The sequence below is a fragment of the Artemia franciscana genome, chromosome 14 (genome assembly GCF_032884065.1).
Source record: "Artemia franciscana chromosome 14, ASM3288406v1, whole genome shotgun sequence".
Classification (NCBI taxonomy): domain Eukaryota; kingdom Metazoa; phylum Arthropoda; class Branchiopoda; order Anostraca; family Artemiidae; genus Artemia; species Artemia franciscana.
Genome location: NC_088876.1, coordinates 19,444,670 through 19,466,016, shown reverse-complemented (window position 1 = coordinate 19,466,016; position 21,347 = coordinate 19,444,670). Strand labels below are relative to the sequence as shown.

General features: G+C 33.9%; 1 protein-coding gene across 1 annotated transcript in view; it reads right to left on the bottom strand.

Moving 5' to 3' along the window:
* The window catches only part of LOC136035437 (dolichyl-diphosphooligosaccharide--protein glycosyltransferase subunit 1-like), a gene marked incomplete at its 3' end in the record, with an annotated part of 33,032 nt that extends 13,682 nt beyond the window's left edge, over nt 1-19,350 (bottom strand). The window contains 5 exon segments of the mRNA XM_065717245.1: nt 765-957; nt 5,946-6,152; nt 9,604-9,852; nt 14,718-14,822; nt 19,096-19,350. Of these exon segments, the coding sequence (XP_065573317.1) occupies nt 765-957; nt 5,946-6,152; nt 9,604-9,852; nt 14,718-14,822; nt 19,096-19,305 (964 nt within the window).
* Nucleotides 19,351-21,347: the final 1,997 nt, after the last annotated feature.

Below are 21,347 nucleotides of genomic sequence, written 5' to 3'. Positions count from 1 at the left end.
TGGTGTAAACATTTCTGTGCTTGTAAACGAAAATAGCAATCAAGAGAAGAGCATTTCCCGCCGTGAGATCCTTATGAGCTTTAGTATGGCTTTGGTCCAATCATTTTGCACCATCAGATCTTCAAACAAAGTTCTGCCACGAGAACGCTGTCGACTTACATGCCAGGTTGCTGAGATTCCCTTTGCAGAAAACCAGTACACTGAGGAACAACATTCTGCAGCCAAACGAGCTCGATGTGATATCCGTCCCAGGGAAAAAGACCGCAAGAGTACCCTACGATATGCCATCTGCAAAAATAGTGTCTGTAAGGAACATGCACTGACTGTTTGCTCAAGCTGCATCAAGAACTTTTCATTGGTTTCAATGGTAGTTATGTCAATATATTTGAAAATAAAGGTTCATGTTTCCATCTAAATATTTTATTGACTGGTACCCTTCAGAAGATTAGGGTCATTTTGACCCCGCCCTACCATGAATGCTATAAAAACATCCTGTTAGTTAAGGGAACACCTCGTACATTAGATGGTTAGTGTTTAGCGAGCCACTCACTGAACAAACATTGATATTCACTTTTCAATCTGAGTACATTAATAGAAATAAGCACTATCGTAAATTGATTATACTTAGGTCCAAAAGATGGAGTAATAAAACACCTTTAATAGACAGACCGGTTGTATCACAGCTATGTGGGACAAAATCAGCTTTCAAGAAGAGCTACTATAAGATTCTTTAAATGAGACACATTTGAACCATTTGTTCTTACCATTCCGATAGAGATACTCGTAAGATGGCACGTTATAGCCAAGGACATAGTGAGTTTTCCAGCCACCGAAGAGAGGGAAACGAGGTCTCAATTCTGCTTCAACAGACTCCTTCTGAACTCGGACGTTGGATGTAGATATATTCCCGATATGATCACGATAGTAAATATCCTTCGCAGCTGCAGGTAATACAGTCTAAAATAAAATATAATTCAAATATACTTAAACAACAAAGATTTTATTTTAAATGGTTCCACTTGCTTCGTCATAGAATACCAGTGCTCTTCCGAATTATCATCAGCTATGCTATTTTCTACAGATAAAAGAGGACGAATGACCTCATGCTGACACAAAAGCCAGCAAGTTTGGGCCTGTACAGAGATTTTTTATTCATACCTCTTCCCCCAGACCTAGCCAATTACCTAAACCATATGATTTATCCTGTTTTTGATCAATTAATCATATAATGGCCAAATAGCAGAATAAAATTTGAAACCAAGTTCGATCGGCACGGTATAAAAGCAACTGAATTAATATATAAAAAAGTTCCAAACGAAGAAGACGCAAGTACCGCTCTTACATTGGCTTGATTTTTAGCTTCGAAAATACCGAAGATTAATGTACGGAACTTCTAGCTAAGCTATGAGAAAATCGAGATATTTATTTTGCTGAGCGTAGCGGCGTATTTGATGCTACAGATTTTCTCTATTTACGGTTATTATTGAGCAAAAACATGTGCAAGCACATTGAATACCTAATGCTATTTTCAATTCCCTTCCTATAGCTTAGCACGTTCTTTTCGTTTTTTTTTTTTTTTTTTTTTTTTTTTTTTGTTTACATCATCATTTTATTGAATAAGAGGTTACAACAGGCAAAAAATTCAAAATTTGGCCAAGGATTCCTTCACTGTCACGAATCACCATCCAAACCTCAAAGGGATGCCCAGTGTTTTCACTATCCCCATAACTTTTTTTCAAAATATTTTTGCGCTATCAAGGTCAAGTTCACTATAAACCGCCATGTCAACAACAGAGAGCGCCTGCCTACAAACATTCACTCAACTTGCCATGCTTCTCAACGCCTTTTTATCTTATTACAATACTTACTTGTACTTGTTGCTGGACCAGACGCGGACGCCTCACCCGGCATCTAGAAGACTAAGTATGGCTGACACCCATTTGTCTCTTCCACTCTCTGGCAAACCTACGACATCCGCCAATGAGGTCAAGGTCGTTTTTGGCAGTTGCCCTCAAATTCTTCAGTTGACCGTAAGGTCGCCTGCGCCTATCTCAACGGGGCAGCTAGAAGCACTTGCTTTATGATGCGGTCATTGGGTCTTCTAAAGACATGGCCAAGCAAACGCAGTCTTTTCTGTTTGATAATCGTGGCGGCGGGTTCGATGTTACAGCAGTGGTGACGCACATCAACATTTGAGATTCTGTCGGAGTATCGAATCCTCAGAATTTTTCATAGACAGGGGTGGTCAAAGATTTCCAAATCATGGAGATTATTGCTTCACAATTTATGCAACATATATATGCAAAATAGGCACAAATAAAATAAGTATATAATTATTTTTTCCAATTTCAAGAAAGATACGTTTTCAGTAAAGCGCTAGTTTTTAAGAATTCTAGAAATAAAAGGAAAAAATACAAAACTGTTTATTTGTACCAATATTGCAGAGGAATATTGCATAGACTACGAAGAAATCATTTTTGTTCGTTTTAAGTTTCATTCTTATCTTTGGTTGATTTTTGTTTGTTTTTAAAAATATACACAACAAACCTTACACAAAGACGGTTGTTTCAAGGTGATGAAACTAAAGAAGTAACATGAGTTTTGTTAGAATAGGGCTTTATACAAGTAAAGGTTTTACTTCACATTTCTCTTAAAGTTTCTCTACAAAAATCTGAAATTTTGCCAAATAAAGAGTCAAAGGGATATATTCTCCTCAGTATCTTTAAAAATTGAAGATAAAAGTTTCTTGCATTTTTCTCACATTCGTTTCTTGCATTTTTAAATTTTAGCTGAACTTAAACAGTTTACAGAAAAGTGTAAAACAAACAAAAAAACAACGAAAAACAGGTGTGATTAAAAAAGTCAAACTTTAATAACTACAAGCTACAACTTAAAAGCCTTAATTCACGAGCTGGAAAGTGAAGTCCAAAGAAGATATGGAGCTTTCTTATCTTTGCTCTGTTGAATCAATTAAAACGTTTATTCTAATGGAATGTATGGGCGTGTTGAAACAGAGATAAAAGGGACGAGACAATTGCGAGCACTAAAAGTGAGAGCATTTTCGAGGGGTTCCGAGCTCTTTTTTGATATTCATATAAATTACTTCTCGTAACAAACTTTTACTTTTAAAATTAATCCAAATAAAATTTACCCTTTTTTAATCAGCTTCAAACATAATTTTTTCTCACTAGACATTGTTTTTTTGTTTTTTTTTCTTTCAAAACGTGCTTCAAAACTTAAAGTTACTACGGGGCTGTGGTTTGCTGTTTACTAGGTTGCTAAAGGGGCTAACAAGGGTAGCACTAAAAAGGAGACTATAAATGATTGGTTACTGGTATTTGACCATGGAGATTTGTATGGAACCCTTTTCACGTTTTCCAGCATTTCTACTTCAGAAGTACCACCAAAAATGCATCTGTTGGTTTTATATGGCATTTTATAATGGAGTCACCAAGGCAAATTTACAAAGTGCACACAGACTTATTCAAACAGATAAAAAATGAGCCATCAAACATCTCTTTACGTTGCTGCAGCAGACTGCTACTTTTGCTAGTCACGTCAAGACTTATGAAACTTACTATGGGGATGGGAGGGAGAGTATACAAGAGGGAGGATAGGAGGTATTGTGAACCCCAGGCTATGGATTTTCAGCCATGGAGATTGTCCGTTCTTTCTTCTCAACTTTTCCATTTTAGATATGGCACCCTAAGTGCATTATTTAGGTGCAATATGGCCCTTTATTATGCCGTTCTCAAGTTAAATAAAAAAAAAAGATCAGACATAAAAATTAATTTTAAATGAGCCCTTAAACAGCTCGCTATGATTTTCCAGTGAGTTTTTTCCACATGAGTTTCCACAAAATGGGAATAGTTGTGGGAAAAGTCAAAGTCATGGCCAATTGTAGAAAAAAGCCAAGACAGATTGTCCAATTAAGTGGGCAGCCCAGTCAAGGTTAATTTTACCCCCCTTTGATTGCCGTTGTTACTGTCTCCCATTTATGCTACACCTCTCCGTGCATGCATGTCCCTCCACAATGCCGAACTAGAGTCAACCTGTTGGAGGTTCTCCCTGGGGAACACACGCAGGTTGACTACGCGTTGACTACTTGAAAATTTTCCTCTTATGCATGTCACTCCACAAGAGTCAACCTCTCATGCTAATTCACACTGGGGTCAATCTGTTGAGGTTCTATCAGGCTAATTCACGGTGGGGGACGAAATATATTGACAAATTTGTCAATGTAAGTCTGTAAGTTTCCTCAATAGGTTTTTTTTTTTTTTATCAAGGCTATTCCGATGGCGTACTTTTCATTTGGATCAGATGGTATTTTTGACGAGTTTCAGAAACTTTTTCTTAATTCCTGTAAATTTATCTCAAAATAATATTGTACTATTAGGATTAATTCAAATAACAATTGTCATTCATCAATAAACTACAAATGACATTGTAGCCTAGAACTATAAATTTATGTCAGGGAAGGGGTCTTTTTGATTCGGGGAAAATTCTGAAAAACACAGAAAAATAGATATTCTAAGTAAAATATAAGAAATCATACGAAAAACATATAGTAACATGAAAACAATATACAGTTCTTAGTAATCAATTTAAAATTTCTTAACAATATAAGAAATTCTAAAAAATAGACATTCTAAGCACAATATAAGAGATAATAGAAGCAATTCTCAGATTAGGCATCAATTTGCTATTCCAAGTGGAATAGTTTCAGTTATATAAGTTAACGATTACCCCCTCTTCCTTTTCTCTGCTTGGATTCAATTAGCTTTGCGAATCAGCTTTTTCATTTTTATGTCAGCTTTGACGGTAAAGTTAGAATAGGGTAAATTATGTTTTAAATATCAGAACGGCTTAAAATCTAACCTAGCCTGTCGCTATCAAACCTCGCATAAAACTGAAAAAGTTGACCGGTAACACTGACTAAATCGAAGGAAAAAAAATGTTTCCCGGACATTAACTGTCCTATTAAGATTAATATTATTTATGGGATATTAATAGGCATAACATGACAAACAGTGGCCAGAGTGAGGGGATATATCTATACAGTAGATACAAGTGGATATTTGAGGTGGAATTTAGCAAATCCAATCAGAATGCTTTGCAGAATATTATGCATGCTAAGACTACAATTTTTAACCTTCTCTACATAAAAGAATCAATAACAAATAACTAGATATGGACAAGACAGATGACAAATTGGTAGGAATATATCCTCAGAAGCAGTTTTTCATGCGCTAGTTAAATTTCAAACGATAACCAACAGAAGAATAAGAGTTCACACTTTCTTCGAAACAAAAAGCGGCATTAAGATACATAGTCCCTTTATAGTAAATTTTCACTACGAGGAAATTTAGTCCTTATGCTCAATGAAGAATAAAAGGTACTTGTATGATATACCCCTACCTAATGTTCTTCTAATATGTTTCTCTGAGGCTCAATCCTAATGAAACGTACCAAAGTAAGATAAAAATATAATACTTGAGAAACAAATTTGGGCTATATATTTGCACATTGGGGGGTAGGGGTGGAGTGGGCGCAAAGTACAGCGGGTCTCCACGCCTAATGTGTTAGGTATAATTATTCGGCATATTATGTAGTAAGACTTGTTTTCTAATTTCACACTGTCCAAATACTTTACCCCTCCCCTAATATGAAAATATATATCCCAAGTTATATATTTTCCATCTATTCTGTCACCTCTCTTTGTCTTGTCTCATGCTAAGCTGAAAAAACCAACGACAAAGAAAACGGTTCTATAAAGCGTCAATGAATGAACAACTTGAGCGGTAGGGGGTTTACCATACAAGTACAGAATACACATATTATTATGATTCTTCTCAGGTAAATTGATTGCACGAAAAAAGTCTCTTTACAAAAGCGTTAACAAAGAAAACTACTTTGAGGAAAATTTAAAGCATCAAAAATCTAACCTTAAACTTCTTCACAACATTAGCACTGGCTCCTTCCCTTTGAAAGTCAAACCTTGAAAAGGATCCTTTAAGTTTGGCTCCAGTATGCAAAACATCCACCGTTTCTTCAATGGCTATGTTTCCCCAGTGAGAAAGCTCTATGGTCCTTAACAGTGAAGTCACAGTCAAAAACGTCTTAGAATTTTCGTAATGGACAAAAAGCTCCTCCTATAAAAGCAAAGCAAAAAAAATCTAATATTTAACCATTTCCACGGTTAGAAAATCTGACAAAATGGTGACTCGATTAGGTATTTTCTCCAAAAACTTGCATTTACTTGCTACACCCACCTTGCTTCATCAACAGAATAGTGCCAAATCAAAATTTATGTTTTTTCTTCCTTTATTTATAAAAAAAAATAATAATAATAATAATAGAAAAAATATACACAGAAACACAAAACAAAGAAAAGACCGACTGATTAATATTAGGAAAAGCATCTGCAGTAGTGTTTGTGAAACCACCTACTGACCGATTGATTTCTACAACGGTATATAGATAGTTTGGTTTTCTTTTGTCTAGATTTCTTTGCAAAGCTTCCGTTTATTTGGCCATTGTTGGCTCGTCTTCAAGGTGTTTTGAGTTAGCCTCTAGCACAACTTGGACTAGGCTCACTCCAGTGACATCTTTGTTTTTGATGACTTTCACGGATCTCAAATTAGCTTCCTAAAATAGCTTCTCAATAACTTTGCATTTATCACAATCATTCTACTTTTTATCTAGAATATTCTCTTTGAGATTAAATTGTTTAAATTCTTCATTTGATAATCTTCGTTCTTCTTTCTTCTTAAGCCTCTCATCTTCTATCAGTTGTGTCTCATGTTCTTCTTTTGCTTTCTTCACTTCTTCAAGCACTAGGTATGCCTTGCAGCTTCTACTGACATCACGGACTAACTGACACAACGTTTTTGTAATTGGAGCAATCCCGTCAGTTTTTCGCCACTTCATTCCTTCAAACGCAATCATTTAATTTTTGTGCCTCTTAGATCCTATAGAGGCTTACATCATTCCAAAAGAACAGTCACCGGCTTCAAAAACTCTGTTTCTACGTCAATATGAAAGACTAATGCAACAGTTTAATACCTTGGCGATAATTGAATATTATTATACTCATGGTCTAAGTTTGAAAACCTCAACTCATCAGTCAGTCAACAGGAGATCGAAAGGGCACACATCTGGGAATCATGACAATATCATCTACATCAATAGTATCAGCTACATCATCACTACTCACCATATCATCTTTTTTGTAGTTTTCTGTTCTCTGGCTTGTCCATCGAAAATAGATTAAAACCTATCCTGAACCAAAGGCCAATTTCTTTAAATTACATTTTGACGCAGCAACATAAGGGCCGGTTGCCAGTGACCTCAAAGTAAATTGCATCTACTTTGTTGAAGTCTTCCAGATTATCACATACTTACGTCGGTAAGTAGAAGTTGATTTGGCAAACAAAACTCTGGTTTTAATCACATTCTTTCTTTTATCTCGACTACAACTTCGGGCTTCACTCATATACCCATTAAACCCAGTAATAAGTGAGAAAAATCATGAGACTTCGCACGGATCTAAGGTTTTTCAGTATGAAATGTACCAGAGGAACCTGCGAAGACTTTGGTTAATGAGACGCCGAACAAAAGAAGAAGTTTCGTCTGTGAATCTTTCGACGTGTCTAATATTTTTTTGCAGCAACTTGATTCCTCGACAGGTTTTGAATGGGAATGGACGAACTTTAATAAAATAGTTATGCAGCAGCTTGAACTGTTCAAAAATGCGCATGGCAACATAAACCAGGATCAACCACCAAGCTCCAAGGCGATCTAGAAAATTGTATCTAAGCAAGCCCAATTCTGTCTGGATTCTCGTAATCCCCAACTCTACACAGTCATCCACTTTAAGTTCATAAGTTTTGTCATTTCACATTTACTAATATAAAAATAGATTAAACAACACTTTCACGCACGAGAAAACCTATGAAACCACTGGAAAATAATAGATACAGATTAACAAGGGAGCTACCATACGGCAGTGACTTCCTGACTCCTTAAGAAAGGGGCTTTGGATTTTATGTATGTTGATATTTGCAATGTCTTAAAGGTCAGTTTTTCCCTCTCTCGCATCTCTGTTTAGGAGCAAAGCTACCTTTTGTTCACGTTGACAACATCTTTTTCAAGCACTAAAAACTTTACAAACTTCAGAAAAACGTTAGTGATAGGAACCTCCAACGTTTTAAGCCTCAATAGTGGCATTTCCTATCAAGCTCACTAAATGACGCATTAAGTTTCCATAGCTCTCTGAGTATTACTTTATCATAATTAGGAGCTCTTCAGAACCTTCAGCATTGTTGTTTTATCGTATATCAGAGTGTAAAAGCATTACGTTAGGTACAAAGAACTGACAATTACAGACAGGGAAAAAAAGAAATCTAACTTCATTATAATTAAGGGTCCAATTCTTTTTTACGGAGACCTACAAAAGTTAGGTAGCAAGAGAATAGGTAAGCTTAAAATAATATTGAAAGAACGACATTATTCAAAGGCGACAAAAAATAGAAAGATAATCAGTCCTGATAATGAAGACAGAGTAGTTACAAATAGCATGCTTGCCCAAAAAGAGGTGAATCTGACTTTTCTCCGAATTTTTAGCCATTTTTCTGACTTGGCGAAATTTCTTACTTTTTGTAGAAAATCTGACTTGGTTGCCGCCACGCTACTATTATATAGTAAATTATAAATTATTTTGCATTTAAATTAAATATATCAAACGTCTTTCTTTATAATGAGGGAGTTGATGAAACGGAATCAGCGAAAACTGAAGGTTTTCAAAGGATCGGAATCGAGTGAATTGTCCCGATTGTTGAAAAGAATACAACGGAAAATATATATATATATTTTTTTTTATTGAACTATACTCAAGAAAATTTAGTTCTCAAGAAAAAAGATACTATGGAAATATTTCTGCTTTTTTTTTCACTGAAGTATTACTCAAGAGAATTTCAAAATTTGCATCAGCTAGGAAGACTGCAAAAAGAAGAAGAAATAATGTCTCTCAAGCACTGCATTGTCATGAATTATTTGGATATTTATCTTTTTATTTATTATTTTCCTAAAAAAAAACACAAAATGAACATTTTCACAGAGATAAAATGGAAAAACTTAACAAAAAAAGAAAAAGAAAAAAGAGTAAGCCAGATGTTTTACTGAAGCCAAGATAGTTACGCAAACCCACTTTCAAAAAATAACTCAGACGGATAAAAAAAAAACGATAACACAACAACAACAACATATCAATGGACATAGTTTAATAGATATACTCAGAGTAAGACCGAATTCAGACATTATCGATCAACAAAAATCAAGTTTGTGTTCTATCAATATCAAAATTTTATCCCCCTTCTCCCGCTAAATAAATAGCGGCATATTTTTTTTTCAGTTTTGATCCTGACTCCTAAGGCTTAGACTGCAACACATCATTATCATCATCTTTGAGGATACACTTCCCAGCCTTTAAGAACGCTAAATAAATCTGCATTTATGCTCTGTAGTTGGACTCCATAAGCTTTTCCCCGAACGTCATAAAGCAATAAAGGTGTATTTTCGAATAGGAAAAAGGTAAAAACTTACCTCAGTAAAAGATTTGATACTTTCGAATGGTCCATAACTGACAACGTTATCAGAATATGTAACCGGTTTAATCTTTGTATATCCTTCAGTCGTTCCAGGAGGTACACTTATTTTGGTGGTCTGGCTAGTTACATCGTATTCAGAATAGAGGTATAGGTTCCCGGTATACTTCACAAGATGTTTTTCTCTTTGTGTGATTTCTTTTGGGAAAGGTACAATGCTCTCAGCAAAAACAGTCTCAACTTTTACCTAAAACAAAATATTAATTAATTATTCTCTAACCATGGACATTGAATATCTGGATGAGCGCGGGGGGGGGGGGATTTTGTATGGGTCCCAAGAGAGGCTCTATTCTATTAACAAACTTAGGCTTCTACACTGGAATGTTCCAAAATACAAAAAAAAAACTGTATTTTTTCCTAGGCCCTTCTCAGATCCTTGGAGAAATCCAGACTCTAATCTTATGTATAAATAATAAATAGTGACAGAACGATAACCAAAAATTCAAACGAAAGTAGCCAACACGAAACTGTCAGTTGGTAATGAAATCTACCCAGCAGGGGGTTCCTTCCTTTAAGAAACTTAGGTGTCTACACTGGAATGTTCCGAAATACAAAAAAACACTGTGTTTTTTCCTAGACCCTACCCACCTCCCTGAGGGAATTCAAACTCTAATCTTATGTATAAATAAAAAATAGCGACAGAAAAATAGCCAAAATTCAAAAGAAAGTAGCCAACTTAAAACTGTCAGCTGGTGATGAAATCTACTCAGCAGGGGTAGACTGAAAAAAAGAAGAAGTGAAATTACAATGTTTTTCTTTGGCTTTTTATTGATGCTGCAAACATAGAATCAGCACATGGACAACATACACAATTTTAAATGTCTCAGGAATGGATTGTTCCACAAATACAGACAAGTTGAATCTCTTTCGACTCGCAGTTATTCACGGATCATTCAGGGAGGGATATTAAATAATAAGATGACTGCCAAAGGTCAAAACTAGCTAAACGGTGAAAATATCATGAAATTTTCAATTCAAGTTCTTATTTAAGGGTTTCTAAAGTCGCCATTTTTGCTTTCTATTTGCCTAAGGTCCCTTGGGAGAAGTTCCCATATCATTTAAAGCGGTCTTTTTTATCATCAAACGAATGTTTGAAAATAAGAGTTAGTAGAAGAGTAGGCGTTACATTTTTTTCAAATCAGAAGTGCGTAAATTTGGGGCTAACAACTGCAAGACCAAGACCATCGCCCCAAACTTTACTAATATAGGATTACTGCGCCTACCGGGTCACATTACTTAGGGATCTTTCAGAAAATAGTCTTGTGATCAATCAAGTTTCCAAAACAAAAATATGGTGATTACGCATTTCAAAATGGGCGTTTGATTTCTGTTGAAATTGGTATCTGAGGGTTTAATTAAAAACATAGGGTTTAAGTTGCAATGCGATCATTCTCAAACAAAACAAAGAATGTAGCCTACATTCTTGACAATGGCTTCTAACTTCCACAACAGTATATAGCCTATCCATGGTTGTCCGAGCTTGTTCGTTGCAAGGTGAATATTAAAATAAAGAATTAAAAAATCAAAACACGTCAAGTATTTATTTCACTAATTGTGCGCGAAGTTGGTATCCACGAGAGTTTAAAGCCACTAATCAGAGCCAACATAACAACATTGACTTGGTCTATACCAACAACATTCCATAACATAAATACTATACATAAAATACACTACATACTATACATACTACATATAACAGCATTATATACTATACATAACAACATCATATGCTATACATAACAAGATTAACTTGGTAAAGTTTCTGCATTGTGTTTTTTTTTTCTCCTGGCCTCATGATTTAAAATAAGAGATCATAAAAATTTGAGGCAGTTGCCCCAAATCATTCGAACAACCTTGACTGTTCAAGGGTTATTCAGCAAATGGTTTATACTAAAAGGTGATAAGTGCATTGTTCACAATTAGAGTTAGATTTCACTGAAGTTGGTATTCAACGGCTTTTGGAGTTTGATTGCACCTATGGTATGCATACAATTGATCTTGTTCAGACAAAATTTTTAATATGAAAAATAAAACGAAAGAAGTTTTAAGTATGCCTTATAAAATGCCTGTCTCATTGTTTGGAGTGCATCAAGCAATGTTGGAATAATTTTATTTGCGCAAACGCATGCAAGCTAGCCATTGTGTCCATAATTTGATCAATTTTTTCTTAGATTAAATATTGTGCCTGCACAAGGACAATTACATGCAAAGCATATGAAGAACCAAATCTTGGCTTTTTTCTCAGCTAATAGAAATTCTTCACTTTATGACTCAATAGGTTTTTTGGGGCCAATTCAAACACACTTAAATATGGGCAGCACACATAGCCACTGATTTCAAGCAAAGCAGTTTTTCAGCGAGATAGGACTCTAAATCAATCCATGCCATTGAACAGGGCTCAGAACACTAGAGGAGATGATATGGAACTAATAAAAGAAGGTATATCAGGCAACGTAGACCCAAACCGATGCGAGTTACATCTGTGTCACTTATATTTAATATGCCAGTTGCAAAATGTTGTTGATAAGTGCTGTTCAAACAAAGCTTGAAACTAGTAGACAAATCCTTTGAATAGTTGCTTATTTTACATGTCAGCAGGAACATAGGAAACTAATATCCAACCATCTATTACGGAAAACATATTCAAATATTATAGCTTCAAAATTGTCAAGATCTCATCAAGTGCTTCCTTGAGTTAAAAACCTATTCCCACAGAAAGTTCTCCAATTGTATTGTTTTTCTTTTTTTTTTACCATTACATTTCCTATGGTTTTTCTATATGGGCCAACAATTTTGTGTTATATTAAAAAAAAAAAACGAATTAAAGCTGTATAACTTTTGTCACCAAAACTTGATTACTCATAATATTAATGAATCTTACATCAAGAATGAACTTCTTGATAATTCAAAAACTAGGGATTATTAAGTTAGTAGTTTCAAATATAAATATCTCAATGTATACTCCCTTCTTGTTTCTATTTTTTCCCTATTAATAGTGAGATCCTTTTGTCACTAGAAATTTGCCACCTGTGCGTGTGGTATAGCTTCAGTTGACATTAGAAATTCAAGTAGTCTGGCATCCTCCAAGGCTACAGAGAAGAGGATTTTCCTTGCAAAAAATGGGAATTACGCTTGTTTAATGCGTATAAAATGCTTGTTATACAAGTATAAATAGCATATGCATGGCATGTAGAATAACGTAAAAGTATTGTTACCATAATATGTAGAAAGGAGAAGAGTGTTACATGCTGCCATTAAGCCCTTTAGGACTGTCTTAGCATGTTTTTTAAAATGATGCTTTTTCTTGAAGATATTACATGGTGTAGGTTTGAGATATTTGAGCTAGTACTATGTACGTAGGTACGTCCAAGGTCTTAAACATCATCAGGAAGAGCACCTAAGAGAAACCTAGCTTGACTTGACCACAAAAAGATCATAATTAAAGTCGACAGCAACTTTCCTGAAGAAAATTTGAACTAATTACCATAACTATTTTTCGAGCAGGGTGCACACCTTTGTGAAAGCAGAGAGGGACTGAGACGTTTTTCCATCAAAAGGCAAATAAACATGCACTAAAGTTTATTGCAGCTTCTATTTGTTTTAAATCTGACATTATTGTTCATACAACTCAGTAGATTGCATTGAATATCACCAGTGTTTCTGCAGATCTATTAAGCAAACAGTATTATTATGTTTATGAAAGCATTAGATTAGAAAGTATCAAAGGACTGATGAAAACTAGTGTTGTCCTAAAATGGTAAAATTAAACTGATTCACACATGATAACTAATAGTGAGGCCTTTTTGTGAGTTTTGACTAGTATTATAGAAATGAGAAACTGGTATTTGTTTTGTAAAGCACAAATGTCACAAGCCCTTTCACTGGTATGAAAGGCGGGGGTGGGGTAATACCATTATATGTGATATTTCTGTTTGTTTTAAGTTTGACATCATTGTTACTTTTTTTTGTCTGTTTTAAGTTTGATATCTTGTATAAGTTAATTCATGCATCTTCTGAGTTTTAAACTCACTATAGTACTTTTCATTGAAAGATAATGTTTCATAACAATATGTTTTCTGTTCCTTTTTACATAGTCTTTTCATTCTGTTCAAGCTGTAATGAATCTGCCACCAAAAAGTTCAAAAATCCTTTGATGCAAACTATGGTGAAAACTAGATGCAATCAGGCAATACAAGGTGTCTTATTTTTGGATGCTTATGTCCTAATTGTAGTACCAACATCATAACCAATGGCTTCAAAAATCCCTGAGTTCCAATCTCAGAGGAAATCAAATTACATTTGAGGGATATGTACTTACCATTTTGAAAGCCTAGTACTATTACTGTTTGCATTCTCAGATATATACTGGTGGAAACTGGAAGTCATCACAGAAATGCATGCTATGTATTGTTTTTATTTTAGGACATTCACATTAACTTAGCATTGAATATCCAGTTCATTTATGATATTTTTTCTTCCTTTTCTTATTTATTGTACTCTCCTGTTTTGTTATTTTGTTGTGATCTTTGTAAGTGGGTCATACATGATTGCCAAGTATTATTTGTTTTTTAACAAAAACAAGACAACTAAGTAATAATGATAATAGTAAAAATCATAAAGTTTCTAGAAAGAAAATCTTAATATTGAAAACATTTGCAACAACTACTTAGACTTTACCATTTTAAAAATATGCTTATCTTCTTTTTTTAAATCCATTCCTTTCATAAGTATGAAGAAATCAATCAACCAAAGAAATCATTCAACTGAATTATCTACTTAGTTCTTAAGTACAGAACACTTAAACCTCTAAGGGTGTTTGAAAGGGTGGCAACGCCATCCTTAGGTTTTATAATTCAATTTTTGTTTAGTTGTGCCTTCATTGTTCACTGTGATTTCTGTTCTCTTTCAGTTTTATCATCTTATATATGCTAATCTATGTAATATCTTCACTTTTCATGGTAAAACATTACTTTTAAATGTATTTGAATTAGAAACAAAGAAAATACCCTGCAGGATGTGTCCCTCAGAAACAAAAAATCTAAATTAACTTACTTTAGCAGATTTTCCAGGCCTAATGGGATCCTTGAGTGTTACTTCAAAAGTTTTGGCTCCAATAGGTGCTGATGAGCTTGTAGCAGGTTTTACATTCAATCCTGTCTATAAAGGAAACAAAATATTATTAATAGTGTTCAGACAAACCCTAAATAGTTCCCATTGCAAATTAATATACCTAAATTCAGTATGTTTCCAAGGCTTAAAGAAACAAGGCTAGAATCTGAAAGGATACTATCTTTCATTACATTTCTTTCATATCTCTCCTCACGTTTCACTTTGTTTTTTCCTTGACATTGCCCGTTTTTGGTTTATGATTGACAGTATTTTTCTAGGCTAGAATTGGGGCTAAATTTGTCTATTTTCTTTCCAATGCACTTAAAAATGAACTGAAATGTGGCTTACCAAATTGCCAGCAAGAAACAAAGAACAGCATTAAGATTAGACTAAATCTCTATAAAATGTTTTTTAATATATTAAGATTATCAATATTTTGAAATTTGTAAAATAGATCAAGACAAAAAAAACTTTGGTCCAATTAAAGTAATATTTCAGGCATCTCTTGACAAAGCCCATCCTTGAAAACTGTCAGAGCATCCATAGAAGAAGAAGCAGCTAAACAAATAGAAGTTACAAGTTGTGACATGTCTGACACAGCATGAATATTTGCAAAAGAAGAAAAGCACCATAATTACTTTGATGTTCAGCAACTAGCAGAATGAAACAATAGAAATCAGTAATATCTTTGTCCTTCTTTATTAACTGCAAGAAGACAGCAAAAAAAAAAAGAAAAAAAAAGCCTTGGCCTTCAATCGGAATCCATAATTATTGAGATGGTTGCTGCAATACAATCACTATACATTGGATGATAAAACTGTCTGTGGTAATAAACTATAAATAAGGAGAAAATTGGCCCAATAGTAACTGAAGCTCTAAAAAAAGGATATTGGTAAAAATTAACACAACAAAAGAATTGGCTTTTTATAAAATTCCAAATATATAAGATTCATTAATTTAATATTATTGACCAATAGCTATAAGCCTGGGAAGATTTGCTTCATCTAAAAAAGTGGAAACACTGACAAAAAGTCAAGGGAACTTAATGGCAATCACACCATCAGATTCAGCATATCAGAAAAGATTAATAAAGAATATATGTGGGTATTATCCCACATATATTTTCTTCCCAGAGACATCTGATCAAAATTTTCATATCAAAATGTCATTCTGTTCAGCCAAGTTGAAAAATCCATTGACTATGTCTCTGGGGATGGCATGGCCTCCCACAATCCCTGAGGAAAGGGCTATAAGTTTGAAGTTTGATGCTGTATACATAGTTTTTGTTTTTGGGGAATACGCATAAAAAAATTCAGGTGGGGGGGGGGGTATTCACAGAGATTGAAGAGGGAATTCCTGGTCTAAATTGAAAAACTACCAAAATTCATATTAAAAAAAAAAAAAAAGTTCATTCAAATGAAAGTAAGGAACAACATTAAAACTTAAAATGAATGGAGATTATTCCATATGTGAGGGGGATTGCCCCTTCCTCAATTCCTTGCTCTTTATGCTAAAGTTTGAATTTGGTGTTCCAATTCTTTAAGAACAACTGCTGAAACACAAGAGCTGTTGATTTGGAAAAACAAGCTTTTTTGAAGCAAAAAGGAACTTAAGAATAATAATCACAGCGTTGAGGGGGGGGGGCAAACTTACTCATATGCAGAATGATTTCTATTCATTTTCAGTTGCAATATTGGTCCTTACTTTCAGTTGAAACTAGTTTTTTTTTCTAATAGAATAAGGCTCAATAGTCAGTTGGAGAAATTCATGTCTCAAAAAGCAACAACTTTCATTCCTCTGAAAACAAGGAGTAGTCTGAAGCTAAAAGTTTACAGCAAACTAGAATCATCAGAGTCAAGCATAATACTAGGCCATGGAAATAACAACTTTCAGACTCTAAAAACTATAACCAATTGAAATAGGAACCTTTCAGCCAAAAATCAGTTTCTCAATAATTAAGGAAATTCAAGCCCAGAATTCATAACACCAATTGTACTTTAACAGAAACCAGTATAAAAAGTACCCACAGCTAGAGTACAGGTTCAAGCAGGATTTAGTCTACTACTTGGCCTGTTGTTTTTTTTTTTTTTGCCAGGGATTAATAGCAAATAAGAAACAAAGATTATTGATTCATTACAGAAGCTAGAAACTGGCACAAAATACAAAGTATGGGCAAGGACTACAATGGTTGCTACTAATTTATAACCAAATGGTTAGAAAGCTTTTGTATGTGAAGGTATTTATTTTACAGATAGATGGATATAAATCATTAGAAGAAAGAAAAAATTAAGTGGAATCCAGAACAATAAAAGAACATGAAATAGAGAAAAAAAAATCAAAATAAATATCATTAAAATTTGTAGAATGTCTAGGGACCTACTCTGTTCAATATCTATATAAATAATATTTTTCTGTCTATAAATTAGCTTTCTCTCAATGCTGATGAGTCAAAGCTGTTGGTGCAGTCAATTGTGAGTCACTACAAGATAACCTTGACCATATTCAAGACTGGGCTACATGAGTTTTAGCACTAACTAATGCAGCACTATACATTTTGGAAAGTAAAATCAATGTTTTAATTATTCTATGATCAATGCAGCTGTAAAATATAAAAAGTTGTTAAGTGTGAATGCATAAATTGTTTATTAATGTTTAAAGTGTTTATAGTAGATCTCCCTATGTTTTCATGAAGTTATTCAAGGCTCTTGTCAGGGCAGTGCTTGACTCTGGAATGTGTATAGCATCACCAGTAAGAGGGATGGCATTCAGCTTCTGGAAAGGATGCAAAGGACAGCTACTAAGGTAGTAAAAAAGATGCCTTATGATAAACATTATGAAGTCCTCCACCCACCCACCCCCCCTAATTCACTTGTCAACTTCCCAAAATATTAGCACCAATATCCTGGTACATAAAAAAAAACTGTTCATGTCATCTGAGAAGCTCAACACTGTCAAAAATTTTTCTCCTGTCATTTAGTCAACCACTGAAACAGTCTCTCTGATCTGACCACTGGAACAGTTCTAACTCCCAATGACAAAGCTTTTGAGAAGCTAGTGGATGTTGAGTGGAATGGTGTTCCCTGGAAATACCAATATGATGTTTAATTGACCCCATAATTAACTATGTAACAATTCACAGAAAAAGAAGGATCTTAATTTGCTTTAAGTGTAGATAGGGGAAATAAAGTATACCATTTTGGTCTTAAAGGGGGATGGGGCAGTGATTAGCAATTGGTATGATCATTGGATTGGAAATTGAATAGCCAATTCTTTCTATAATGTACATGTATCATTATTTTAAATAGTAAAATTCTAGACAAGCAATTTTTTTAAATCTTGGAAGAGGGGTTAGATATAGAAAATGAAATTTTAAGCAACAGACCAAAGTATGTTCCATGAAGGTCTTTTGAAGTATGTACATGCACTCCTTCTGTTTTTAGAGAACACTCACCTTTGAAATTCTTTGTTATAGACCTAACAGTGCAACATTTCAAATATATCTGCTTAAGTGAAATGCAAGGAAAGTATTTATAGCTTCACAACTTTGCTTAATCCTAATTTATGAGATTTTGAACATCTGCAAATACATTTCCTAAATTTAGAACAAAGCAAGGTAAAATTCTAGTTAATTGACTTCTTGCTATCTCAGAAAGGGTTTAAGTTAGGAAAATGAAACTTTCAGGGATGAATCTACAGACTAAAGTATATACCAGGAATGTATTTTGAAGCAACTACCTCTACTTCTTTTCCCTCTAGAGGGCCCTAACCTTTGATGACCTTTAAAAATATGTGTGTTATAAAAGTGAAATCTTGCAAAATAGATCTTCTGCTTAATCAAAGTACAACAAAATTGTTTTCAGCTTCATAACTTTGCTCAATTCCATTTTATAATGTTTTAAAGATAGGATACAAATACATTTCCAAAATTTTGAATAAAAAACATTGATATGGGTCATAATTCTACTCAAATAGCAGGAATTGCATTTTCAGAACTAAAGGCATAGATAAAAAGAAACAGACAACTGAAATATAAGGTATAATATTATTTTGTCAAAATCATAATAGGTATAGCAACTGTCAACTAGGCTATTCAAATTTTTAAGATCTAGACATCAGAAGAGGGTTAACATAGCCTAGTAGCTGGGCAACACCTTCTTGGAGCATGTTTTTGACTCTAGATCTCTTCCTAGTTCCACCTCTACAATCAAATAAATCTATGTCTAGTGGGACCTTGCCTAGTTTCATAAATGACTGATATCTTGAAAAGCATGTAATAAACAGGATAAATAGCCTAATAAAGAGGTACATTGGGTATACTTACGCTAGTGCCAATAAATGAAAGATGAGAGGCCTGTTTAGGTTCAATATAAAAAAGGAATTTTTGAAGATTGGAAGAGTCATCATTTTCAATAGTAAGAGTGTTGGAGATTCGTGCTAATTGACTGCCTAAATCTATAGCTCTTTCTACATTTTTCAGTTTAAGGCAGTGGGCTGATATAACACAAAATAGAATTACTATTAATTCTTTCATTGCTACAGCCGGTTTTCTAAAGATGATGATGATGATGACAGAGGGTGCATTCGGCTCGAAATCTCTATCGTGTTCCTTAATGGTGATTTATTTATTTTTGGGTGAAATTAATTCCATGTCATCGACAAAAAAAACAAAAAAAAACAAAACAAAACCCTACCCTACAGTCATTTTTGTTCAGGGTTTATTGACAATTATTATTTTTAATTCTAGCAGGGAATTGAAACAAAATTGGCGGAATACACTAAGCCTTAGCTGAATAGAAAGTTAGAAGAATTCCTGTACATGGAATATTGCAATTAATACACTTAAGAGACATGAGATCAAAGGGTAAAAATATACTTTCACGTAAATTTTGTGTGATATTTCTTACTCTCGAAAGAAAATTAATGAAAAGCCAAATTTCCGAGGGAAGTATAGAACGAACTTCAACCTGAAAACGAGCAAAGATTATTAATTCACAGCCTGTATATAACACAAAAGTCAAGTATAAAAAACAAGTGTATTGATTTGGGAGTCAAAGGTTATAGTTTAGCTTCACAATATTAAACTCATCTATAACGCTTGTTATAGACTTACTTGAGCAGTGACATTAATAACTTTCAGTACATAATTAAAACTATCTTAAAAACTTAGGCATAAAAAAATATCATCTTGATAAAGTGCAAAGTCATTAAACACCTTAAAATATAATGAAATGGTTTATTAGATTATATTATGGTCTCACTTTGTATTACTCGGAATGAAGAGCGAATGAATTATAATATCATTTCTGGAAATCCAGTCATTCCTTTTTATACAACGGAGAATTATGATACAAATTCTACAACGAGTCTGTAGTCCTGATACTATCAAGATTGGTCCACTTCGGACTTGTCTACAAAATAAACATAAAGTCTCCTTTTCAGATCTAAAACGTTTGTCAATCATTGGACAGATGTCATTGTGAAGAAGTATGCCAAATTAAACGAGGAAAAAATTAAGCAATAATCCTAAATGCTTTATTTTTATACTGTTAAGTGTCCTTAAATGGTTTACTTTTGCCGTAACAAAACTACTGTATTGTTTTATATTTTCAGCAAAGCAGTAGTTTTCTGTAATTCTAAAAACGGAGGGAAATTTCATCAGGTTTATTTGCACTTGTTTTATCGCTATATGCTAGATAGGCTGTGAATTAATAATTTTTGTTCGTTTTAAGTTTCAACCCGCTCTTTACTTTCTTCAGAAAAACTTGGTTTTTTTAAATTGATCCGCGCCCATTTTTAATTTAAATTTAATGACTGCGTTTTTAATAATCGTTTTGATCGCCGTTTTGCTTAAAATCTGTTTTTGATGGCCGACAAGTTCACTATTGTGCTTGTATCCGTTTTTGCTCGAGTAAAACTCTGAACGGCAACCAGCGATGTCAAACGTCTACGGCGAAAAGTAATGGAACGTCGAACTTTGGTTATAAGGACGTTGAAAGTTCACTTTGGAATCAGCCTGGATAGAATTTAGACAATAAAATGGACAAAAACGAACTAGAAGTCTTACACTATGAAAATGGCAACTTATAAGTAAAAGGTGAAGGTTTGAAGATACTTTTGAGCAAGAAAATTATTTGGTACAAGAAAATAAAAGGATTGACCCTTGACTTGCAGGGAGAGTTAAGAATATCTGGTTGATTAGCCTATAGGCTAATTTTAAATTAACCTGTTACATTAAATAACTTCAGTTTCTGCTCTAAAATAAAAGTAGAACATTGCATAAATAGCCTAATATAAGTTTCAGTACGCATACGTATTAACTTTGCAATCAATTCAATTTACATACATACTTTAAATTTGCCTTATTATAAATATTGCATCAGTTTCTGGGCTTTATTTTCTGAGCTAAGGTAGATCAAACTTGACTATGTAACTTGTTGGAATATTACTCCTGTCCTTCAGGTTAATTATTAAAGAAAGAATTTAGACTAGGCTGGTTTGAATGGTAGACTATGGTCTTTTTACCATCTTGGAAAGTAGTTGAGCTTGCTGAATAAAATCATAGACATCAATTGA